At 44.8% G+C, this 11,140-nt stretch overlaps 1 protein-coding gene across 1 annotated transcript; it reads right to left on the reverse strand.

Annotated features, from left to right (window-relative positions):
* Positions 1 to 4,207: 4,207 nt before the first annotated feature.
* Positions 4,208 to 10,768, reverse strand: LOC143783404 (sperm microtubule associated protein 1-like). Its single transcript, XM_077271821.1, has 3 exons — positions 10,440 to 10,768; positions 7,032 to 7,131; positions 4,208 to 4,742 (listed from the first exon to the last, which is right to left on the reverse strand). Exons 1-3 carry the CDS (start codon positions 10,722 to 10,724, stop codon positions 4,585 to 4,587), a joined length of 543 nt encoding a protein of 180 aa, XP_077127936.1. The 5' UTR covers positions 10,725 to 10,768; the 3' UTR covers positions 4,208 to 4,584.
* Positions 10,769 to 11,140: the final 372 nt, after the last annotated feature.

Here is an 11,140-nt window from a genome sequence, read left to right on the forward strand (position 1 = left end):
TATCGTGCTGTGCAGTGCAGGTCGCAGTAAATAACGAGGACACCAGGTTGCAGTCTCTTTACCTCTTTACTGAAGGTCTCACAGTCCTCAGTCCGAAGTACGGTTCACCAGGCTACGCAAGTCCGGCCGGTCCGATGGCACCTCCAGAGTTCCCTTTACAGGTGGAAATCTGTGCCTACCTTCTAGCGCTTGTGTGTTGTGGTCCTCCCCTGCTGAGCACCCCGGGATAGTCCCCACAACTGTTGTGTCTGTTTCTCGTGTTCCCTCACAACTCGATTCTGATGTTCTTCTTCTTCTTCTTCGTCCCCCCAGATGATATGGCTAGGACGCACCCGTATGACGGGTAGGCTCGGAGCTCTTCCGGGACCCTAGAGTCACCCCTCTCCAAATGTTGCCCCCTATGTCTTCGTAGGTGATTTGGGTGAGACAGCTAGCCTATAACTCACTGCCCTGCCGTAGGTTTGAAGTAATGCCTAGAGCTCTATACTTCCTCGGCGTTCCGGCCACCGGTTATTTGCGCCTCAATAGGATGTTGCCTCGGTCTTACAGCACGACTCCTACTGGTATTTCTCCTTGTTGCGTTGATCTCGTTTCTCACTCAGCACAATAAACCTCGCTTCTTGTCCTTTCTTGGGGTACCGCCGCTATATCGTGCAGGCGCGGTCCCATAACGTTCTCTCTGTTTGCTAGGCCTCTGTCAGGATCCCACCCCTGACTGTCCTGCCGTGGTTTGAAGTAATGCTTAAAGTCTCTTACTTTCTCGGCGTTCCGGCCACCGGCTACGCGCCTCAGAAGGATGTTGCCGATCTCGGGGCACGACTCCTTCTGGTTCTATCGCCTTTTTGCTGTATTCCCGTTTCTCACTCCTTCACAACTCCCCTCGCTTCTTGTCCCTTCTTAGGAGTCTGCCGCTATAAAGCACAGGCACGGCTCCGTAACGATCTATCCTTTCCTAGGGCTCTGCCAGGATCCCACCCCTGACAGGTCCTCTCTCGAGCTTTTCCCAGCTCCTTTCTCCCTAACTTCCTGTCCAACCCCCAGTTTTACCCAAGTGTGAGGAGTAGCCTAGTAGATAGAGCCACCCCCCCTGGTGGCTGGAGTGTGGAGTGTGTGTGTGATACCTGGTCAGGTGAACTCCTTTAGTGCAATCAGACGTAACATCACTCCCCCTAGTGGCAGGGCGACATTACTGCAACGACCAGGACTCTGGGGTGCTGCACTAGTGTGAATACCTCCCTAAGACTGAAGTCTGAATTCCTGGGTAGATGTGAATACCTCTCTTCAAAGTCTGATTTTGAGACTACCTTGTAGTTGGTTATTGGGCATGCATGAATTGGCCAAATTATATGCTAAGCGTCTCATTTTTTCCTAGTATCCAGAAGCCGTATTGCTATTCATAGTTCATATATTTCACATTGACATGCTTTAGCACGACAGAGTTCAACTTTTTTGTTTATTGTATATGGAGGTAGCTGCTCCTAGTTGGCACCTGTTTACATTAGCTTGGAAGTGCCAGTCAGTCTTTTTGTCATACCAATGCTCTCTGTGCCTCTCGCATTCTGGACGGTCCCCACTCCACCTGTTGAACCACCCGCAACTGACCCCTGTACCGCACGTCAGTATTAGAAGTAATGGCCCGGCTCACTTGTGCCTCCCATTCACCACCGCAGTCATCCACCTCCATGCTCCATGCGGTGTTTCCTGATGAATGTGCTTAACCGAGGCTGGTTGTCTCTGGGATCTTCGGAGAAGAGGGGTGGGTTTCAGATCTTGACTGGTGTTGTCAGGGTTCAGTATTTTGACCGGTGCAAGTCTGGGATTTGGGCTAGGACTGGCACAGTCTGGACTCCGAGTCATAACCAGTGAAGATCAGCTCCTCGGGCCTTGACTGGCATAGTCGGGGCCCTGGATCTTATCTAGTGTTGTCTCGGTCCTGTCTGCAAGCAGCCAGCACACTGCTGGCACATGCTTCCTGCTCCGGCCTAACACTGTGGCCACAACGTCTTCTCCTGAGCACGTCTGCACCTCTCTCTTTACTGGCTCCAAATCTGCTCTTGTTTTGGAACGCAGGACTATTGTATCCAAGAACTTGGTCATGCAAGGCACCTGACCAGGTCCCCCTGCAATTCTTCTGGTGTCAGTTAGTTCCACCTGGTTTTGTCCAGCCAGAAGATGGCAGTCTGTCCTCACTAACGGTGAACACCACTGGGAAATCTCACTTTTCATTGTATGCTCTCCAACACATCTGGAGCTGTTATGTAATGGTTATGGCTGTCCCTCTGTACCAATAGATGATTTACCCATTGTGATTTAGCAATATAGCCAGTAAACGGGAGTTCACACCAACTGCTGCTCCTCTGTTTCCCCGGACTCTGTTTAATATCTCGGGGTGCGTCACATCGCAACACCAGCCGAGGAACAATACAGCTAGGTGACAGCTCACTAGTGTGAATAGCCTTGGACATCACCCATGACAAATTACTGTTTCGTAATATCCTTTTTTGTTTATATGCACTTTGCAGTAAAGTTAGTAATAGTGCCCCTATACAGTAGTCCTCTTGGTAATTCCCACCTCCATTAATAGCATTCCCACACAGTAGCCCCCTAGAGCAGTCCAACCAAACCAAAAAATGTTCTGAGACATGTCCGTCAGGATTAAAAGGGCCAATACAAGTCTATGAGTCCATGAAAAACACATACAGCACACGGATTACATCAGTATGCCATATGTGCGCTGCCCGTATTTAACATTGCAAAGGATAGGAGAAGCTTTGTTATTTATGTATTTATTCATTTATTCATATGTGAAAAGCACTGATTGATGACACTGATGGTAAAAACGGACACATGGATGAAACATTGATGACATCACCACCAGTTTTTCATGTACGTATTTAACCCCTTTCTGACCTCAGACGGGATAGTACGTCTGAGGTCAACCCCCACTTTCATGTGGGCTCCGGCGGTGAGCCCGCATCAAAGCCGGGACATGTTAGCTGTGGAATCGCGATCCACCTGCAGCTATTAACTAGTTAAATGCTGCTGTCAAACTCTGACAGCGGCATTTAACTAGAGCTTCCGGCCATCGGGCCGGAAATGAGCGCATCGCTGACCCCCATTACATGATCGGGGGTCAGCGAAGCGTCGGCATGACAACCAGAGATCTATTGAAGACCTCTATGGTTGTTGATGCCGGATTGCTGTGAGCGCCACTCTGTGGTCGGCGCTCATAGCAATGCAGAAATTAAGCTACATAGAGGCGATCTGAGCATTGCCTCTATGTAGCAGAGCCGATCAGGCTATGCCAGTTTCTAGCCTCCCATGGAGGCTATTGAAGCATGGCAAAAGTAAAAAAAAATGTTTTAAAAAATATGAAAAAAATTAAAATATAAAAGTTTAAATCACCCCCCTTTCGCCCCATTCAAAATAAAACAATAAAAAAAATCAAATATACACATATTCAGTATCGCCAGGTTCAGAATCGCCCGATCTACCAATAAGAAAAGCATTAACCTGATCGCTAAAAGGTGTAGCGGGAAAAAAAACTCAAAACGCCAGAATTACATTTTTTTGGTCGCCACGACATTGCATTAAAATGCAATAACGGGCGATCAAAAGAACATATCTGCACTGAAATGGTATCATTAAAAAAGTCAGCTCATCACGCAAAAAATAAGCGCTCACCCAACCCCAGATCATGAAAAATGGAGACGTTACGGGTATCGGAATATTGCGCAATTTACTCTTTTTTTTTAGCAAAGTTTGGATTTTTTTTAACCACTTAAATAAAAAAATAACCTAGACATGTTAGGTGTCTATGAACTTGCAATGACCTGGAGAATCAAAATGGCAGGTCAGTTTTAGCATTTAATGAACCTAGCAAAAATGCCAAACAAAAAACAAGTGTGGGATTGCACTTTTTTTGCAATTTCATCGCACTTGGAATTTTTTTCCCGTTTTCCAGTACACGACATGCTAAAACTAATGGCGTCATTCAAAAGTACAACTTGTTCCGCAAAAAAAAGCCCTCACATGGCCAAATTGACGGAAAAATAAAAAAGTTATGGCTCTAGGAAGGAGGGGAGCAGAAAACGAAAACGCAAAACCGAAAAAAGCTCTGGGGTTAAGGGGTTAAACATGGACGTATGAATGAGGTCTTGCACAGTACCAGTGTAGCGTCTGTAAAAAACAACAGAGACCTGAGAAAGAAGATTGCACATATTTTGTAATTTGGTTTATTTATCGTGTTGCCAGTACAATAATTGTAAGGTACATTACATAAATGAACTTTACACATAATCACATTATATGAAATAATTGCACCTAAATACTCCATACTTGTAATAATATGATGAAAAAACCGACCAGCAAAGGAATATTGCCACATCCAAAGCGACTTCTTATATGATTTTTATTATTACAATTACATTTGCAGCTATTCCCTCGATGTACATTTTTATTAGATTTTATGGTGCTATGTACCTTTGTAACACAACGTTGTAACGTTGGAACTTTCTGTAGAACCTGCACTAGATAGAGTACGAGATCCTATAATAGAATAATTGCTGAATACAGAATAATATATTAGTAAATTGCTGACTTGGTAATAATTCCAAATGGAGAAGGCATCCTTCTGAGTGATGGGGTGTTTCGTCGGTAGCCGTAGAATCCATTGTAGCCAATCACCGGCTTCACTGACGATAAAAACAAGCCGTGGCCACAGGTGTGTTCTGCAGAATGACCTAGGACATGACGTGAATACTGATGACATGGTGCAGTCATAGGTAAGAAGGTTATACATGGTATCATCGACAGATTGCTCAGAAACCATGCAGAATGTATTCATTACTGACACTGGCCCATACAGACCACTGCCGCGCCTGAAAGATGCCGACAGAAGAAGATCCGTATTACCGGTGTGCACAAGGAGGCCACATCCCTGCACTGAGACCCCAGGAGGAAACATAAGAATAACAGTAGAATAAGAAGGAAATAAATAGAAAGACAAATTGGTGGAGAAAGGTTGAACTTGATGGACTTAGGTCTTTTTTTTTCAAACTATGTAAGAAAGAAGGCAAAGAAGTAAGGAAAATACCCCCCCCCCCCCCGCTATAAAAGAATGTAGCATCAGAGACAGTTTTGGTCAACAACCCCCAGAGCCCTTCCTCCCGACTTCCCAGCCCTCCACCTCCAAAACCAACTTCTCCACCATTACAGAAGATCAACTCTCCACTCTACTCTCAAGATCGCATCTCACCACCTGTGCACTTGACCCGCTCCCATCCCACCTCATCCCAAACCTCACTACAGTCTTCATCCCAACCCTAACCCATCTCTTCAACCTATCACTAACAACTGGTGTTTTCTCCTCAAGCTTTAAACATGCCTCCATCACACCTATCCTCAAAAAGCCCTCTCTTGACCCATCCTCTGTATCTAGCTATCGCCCTATATCACTTCTCCCTTATGCCTCCAAAATACTTTTGAAACAACACATTTACCTTGAACTGTCCTCCCATCTCTCTTCTTGCTCCCTCTTTGACCACTTACAATCTGGCTTCCGGTCACACCATTCCACTGAAACTGCCCTAACTAAGGTCACCAACGACCTCTTAACCGCCAAGAGTAAGCGACACTACTCTATCCTCCTCCTCCTGGACCTGTCGGCTGCCTTTGACACAGTGGACCATTCCCTATTATTACAGACCCTCTCATCCCTTGGCATCACAGACTTGGCCCTATCCTGGATCTCATCCTACCTAACAGACCGGACATTCAGCGTCTCCCACTCACACACCACCTCCTCACCTCACCCCCTATCTGTCGGAGTCCCGCAAGGTTCAGTCCTTGGGCCCCTGCTCTTCTCCATTTACACCTTTGGCCTGGGACAGCTCATAGAATCTCATGGCTTTCAGTATCATCTCTATGCTGATGACACACAGATCTACATCTCTGGACCAGATATTACCTCCCTACTAACCAGAATCCCTCAATGTCTGTCCACTATTTCATCCTTCTTCTCCACTAGATTTCTGAAACTTAACATGGACAAAACAGAATTCATCATCTTTCCCCCATCTCACACGACCCCCCCAACGAACCTATCCATTACAGTAAATGGCTGCCCACTCTCCCCAGTCCCACAAGCTCGCTGCCTCGGGGTAATCCTTGACGCTGATCTCTCCTTCAAACCACATATCCAAGCCCTTTCCACTTCCTGCCAACTTCAATTAAAAAATGTTTCACGAATCCGTTCATTCCTCAACCAAGAATCTGCAAAAACTCTAGTCCATGCCCTCATCATCTCTCGCCTTGACTACTGCAACCTCCTGCTCTGTGGCTTCCCCTCGAACACTCTCGCACCCCTCCAATCTATTCTAAACTCTGCTGCCCGACTAATCCACCTGTCCCCCTGCTATTCCCCGGCCTCTCCCCTCTGTCAATCCCTTCACTGGCTCCCCATTACCCAGAGACTCCAGTACAAAACCCTAACCATGACGTACAAAGCCATCCACAACCTGTCTCCTCCATACATCTGTGACCTCGTCTCCCGGTACTTTCCTGCATGCAACCTCCGATCCTCACAAGATCTCCTTCTCTACTCCCCTCTTATCTCCTCTTCCCACAATCGTATACAAGATTTCTCTCGCGTATCCCCCCTACTCTGGAACCCTCTACCACAACACATCAGACTCTCGCCTACCATCGAAACCTTCAAAAAGAACCTGAAGACCCACCTCTTGCGACAAGCCTACAACCTGCAGTAACCACCGATCCACCAAACCGCTGCACGACCAGCTCTATCCTCACCTACTGTATTCTCACCCATCCCTTGTAGATTGTGAGCCCTCGCGGGCAGGGTCCTCTCTCCTCATGTACCAGTCGTGACTTGTATTGATTAAGTTTATTGTACTTGTTTTTATTATGTATACCCCTCCTCACATGTAAAGCGCCATGGAATAAATGGCGCTATAACAATAAATAATAATAATATCTAAAGACTTCCTCAGAGAAGAGATAAGTTACTGTACCTGACCCCAGGCTGTTTCTGGTCAGTAGATAAAGAGCAGCTGCACCCTTGTGTTGGAAACGGTCCGCGAGGTCACCAAATGTCGATGTCCCTCCATGTGACTGTAAAACCAAAGTATCAGTTACAAGTCAGAGAAAGGAACCAGGGGCACAACATGAAGCCCCCTCTACAGATGAGACCATCCCTTTATTAAGGGCTCTAATTTCTCTTAATAAAAATGTAAAACATTAACTTGAGACACTAGCAAAAGAGCTCGACAGCCTGCAGTCCACATCGCAACCACTGGGTGGCCACCTACACATATAGGGTACGTGCACACGCTGCGGATTTTGCAGTTTTCCATGAGTTTACAGTACCATGTAAACCTATGGAAAACCAAATCCGCTGTGCACATGTCAATTCCTTGTGCGGATTTCGCAGCGGTTTACACCTGCTCCATAATAGGAATCCGCAGGGGTAAATCCGCAGGTGGAATCCGCACAAAAACCGTGGAAAATCCGCTCTAATTCTGCAGTGAATCCGCAGTGCGGATTTCATGCGGATTTACCAAAATCAGGACGGAAAAATCCGCACACCTTTCCATAGCTTGTGCACATACCCATAGCAGAATCAACCCATGACAGAGTACTGAGAAATCATGTTTGGTTTGTTTTTTTTATCAAAGCAAGTCATCTCATGCCCCTCATCTTGTGATATGCTGAGCCAAGAGGAAAGCTGGATAAATCTGCAATATATAATACTTGTTACGTGGAGGGGAGGGCCCCTGAAAGCTCTAGAGCCCCAGAGGACTGTTGTCTTTGCACCATATATAGTGACACCCCTGGAAAGAACTATACATTTTTGTTCAGTGGTAGATTCCAAAAACTGATCATTTTTTAAATAGCTTTTCATTAGGATAATCTATGGTAAACCTTAGTGAGCAAACTTTAGTTTTAAGAACCAATTTTACGGCTCCGGTACAAATAAAAAGTAAAAAAAAAATGAAGCAACTTTGTAAACAGTCTTGATTAAAAATTCCCTACTGCCCTGCGTATACAGCTCCAATGCAGGTCTATGTGATGCCATAATTAGGCCAAGTTCTCGTAAGCGCCGCGTTCTTTTCCGCTGCATTTTTTTATGCTGAGTTTAAGGCTATGTGCACAAGTTGTGAATTTGGCTGCGGATCCGCAGGAGTTTTCCATGTGGTGTACAGTACCATGTAGACCTATGGAAAACAAAATCCGCTGTGCCCATGCTGCAGAACATACCACGCGGAAACGCTACGTTGTATTTCCCGCAGCATGTCAATTCTTTGTGCGGATTCCGCAGCGGTTTACACCTGCTCCATAATAGGAATCCGCAGGTGTAAAACCGCAGGTGGAATCCGCACAAAAAAAGCAGCAATTCTGTGGTAAATCCGGATTTTTCAAAAAAGGTGCGGAAAAATCCGCAGACTAATCCGCAACGTGGGCACATAGCCTTAAAGTTCAAGCAAAGTGGATGTGACATCATGAAAGCTCATTCCCGCTGTGGATTCAAACACTATTGAACTGTGCATTTTTGCCATATTTTTATGGAGAGCCTGAAAAAAATTGAGATAAAAAACTCAGTTGTTGTTTTTTTGGGGGGTACGAAATCCAGGATTTTCTGCACTAAAATAAACACATTAATGCATTGGGAAGCTCCGGAAAAAAACGCAAAAAAAAGTGTCAAAAGTGCAAGAAAAACTCGAAAAAAACGCATGCGGGTTTCTTGCAGAAAATGTCCAGTTTTGTTCAGGAAATTTCTGCAAGAAATCCTGACGTGTGCACATAACCTGAGGCTGTGTGAACACGTTGCGTTTTTTCGCGTGGTGTGTGTTTTTCTCGCACCCATAGACTTGCATTGGCGTTTCTCGCATGCTGCGTTATCACTCGCAAAGTGTAATACGAACAATAAAAAAACAGATGATGGGAGCTGCCCCATAGATTAACATTGGCCGAGTGCTATGCGATTTTTTATCACTGAACACTCATCCGTATTACGCTGTAGTGTGACCCCGGCCTTTTGACGATTACACAGCCATTCTGATACGTATTATCAAAGTAAGTACACCAGCCTCATCAGGTCTAAGCGATCTATTTAATAATTTATACAGTTTGTATTGTGATATCTGGTGACGGATTACCATTAATGTATTTGGATGTTGCTTGACAAGCGCAGTGCCTCCAAAATAATTCACTAGAGGATAAACTGCAAATGTCCCACCTGTCTCTGTGGAAAATACACAGCGCCTTACAGTAGCAACATTGTGGATGAGATTTTACCCAATAAAACATTTTGAAAAAAAAATGTGCATCTTAAATTGACCCGCGGTGAGGATTTTTAATCTGCTTCCTATGATTTCATGAAGAGGTGTTTCACTGCGGATTTAAAGCAGTCAAATTGGCAAATACGCAGCATTTCTGAGTCAAAATCCACAGCAAATCATTGAGGACTTTGCTGCAGATTTTCTAGGACAGTCTCTGTGAACGTGCACTGGGCTGCACTCGGATGTCATCTGAGTGCAGTCTAATATTTCATACGCACCCATGGTGTGCGTGATCTGAATATCGGAGCCACTATAGCGCTTGGCAGTGTTATACGCCAGTGTGAGCGTACCCTTAAACGGGTATTTATGGTCAGGACAATATTTCTTACAAGGGAAGGGAGCGTAATTTAAAGGATATGGACATCTTTGTGGTCTTCTATTTAAATGCATTTATTTTGGGCAAAAACTATTTTTTTCTGTTAGATTTCATTAACATTTTTACCCCATTTGGCTGCAGAATGAGTTAACCGAGAGCCTGCCAGTGAGTTCTTTCTAACAGGGGGCTTGTAACTCTTTCATGTTTTATGAGCTGATTTATGACCACATCAAAGTTCAGCTCAACTTTTAAGTCCTCTGTGGTCATAAATCCTCATGAGTTCATTAGAAAAAAAACAGCAATTTGCCGGGATGCAAAAAGCCTGTAAAAGCCAAATGGTGCAAAATCTTCAATGAAGCCCAATTGCAATATATATATATATATATATATATATATATATATATATATATATTCCCCGAAAGTGTCCATATTCTTTAAAATATATTGTGTCTTAACATTATTTTACTTTTACACTTTATTATTCTATACTTTTCTAAAATGCAAACATTTTTGTTCAGCAAACAGCGCCAGGCAAAGGTGGTCTATAGATGACCCCACACAAAACGTTCCTTAGTGCTCCTTTCATGTTTTGGTGATTTTTTTTTTTTTTTTTTAACAAGAGGAAAAGATATTACTGTTTTAACGCCGCCTAAATAATAGTGCCATATTGGGCCCTTATAATACCGCACAACAGTAAACTCTATATGCCACAAACTGTATTATAAAAAACTGGGCTACAAACGGGGGCAATCGTACGTACTCACCTGCCCTGTCCTCCTCAGTAGTGGGGGCACAGGTCTACTGTGGAAATAGCCTTGGACGTGGCGGTCCTTTTGGGCATTGTAAGGCGGTATGACGGAGCCGAGCTTTGGCAAGGAGACGCTGTAATCCTTTGAGATGCTTTCAACAGCCACACAGTCCAGGACAAACCTCTTCTCCTTCATCCGAAGTTCAGCTAAGGAGGGAGATGGTGCAAAGCGACTTAACATACAAAATGTTTCCTTCCTCGGAGGCGCCATTGAGGCCGCTGATACCGGGAAATGTGCCATGATTTTATAAGGTCTACCTGTCTCCTGCTGAAGTCACGGTAGTCAATGGATGGCACAACAGAGCTCCTGGAGTGTTGCTATAGACACACGGAAACTCGAGTTCAGGCCTCTTTCACTAACAATTAGCTCTTGGTCTCAGTAGAAGCTTCCTGAGCAACATACACACTGGTGTCTGCTAGGAGGCAGCAAATCTGGAAATGCAGGACACAAGTTTGAATTTTCCTTTATCCAAGAAGTATCGTTTCTCCTTGCGGAGATTGACATGCTAAGCATGCCGAGATGAGGAGACTTAAAGCCGCAATTCTGGTTTGGCTATTATCCTAAGTCCTGTGACAAGGCTCCTTAAAGGGTCGACATAGACTTGTAGGATTGCTACCTTCCAGTAGGTGGCCCTAGAGTTCTAGTTCTGTTCCTCC

The sequence above is a fragment of the Ranitomeya variabilis genome, chromosome 6, assembly GCF_051348905.1.
Source record: "Ranitomeya variabilis isolate aRanVar5 chromosome 6, aRanVar5.hap1, whole genome shotgun sequence".
NCBI classification, from domain to species: Eukaryota; Metazoa; Chordata; class Amphibia; order Anura; family Dendrobatidae; genus Ranitomeya; species Ranitomeya variabilis.

Bases quoted from the DNA above. Each gene is read 5' to 3' on its own strand.
- LOC143783404 (XM_077271821.1), bottom strand. From the start codon at position 10,724: ATGGCACATTTCCCGGTATCAGCGGCCTCAATGGCGCCTCCGAGGAAG. The intron at 7,132-10,439 runs GTGAGTACGTAC...TTGGTTTTACAG, and splicing joins TACTGAGGAGGACAGGGCAG to TCACATGGAGGGACATCGAC. The intron at 4,743-7,031 runs GTACAGTAACTT...GTCATGTCCTAG, and splicing joins CAGAAACAGCCTGGGGTCAG to GTCATTCTGCAGAACACACC.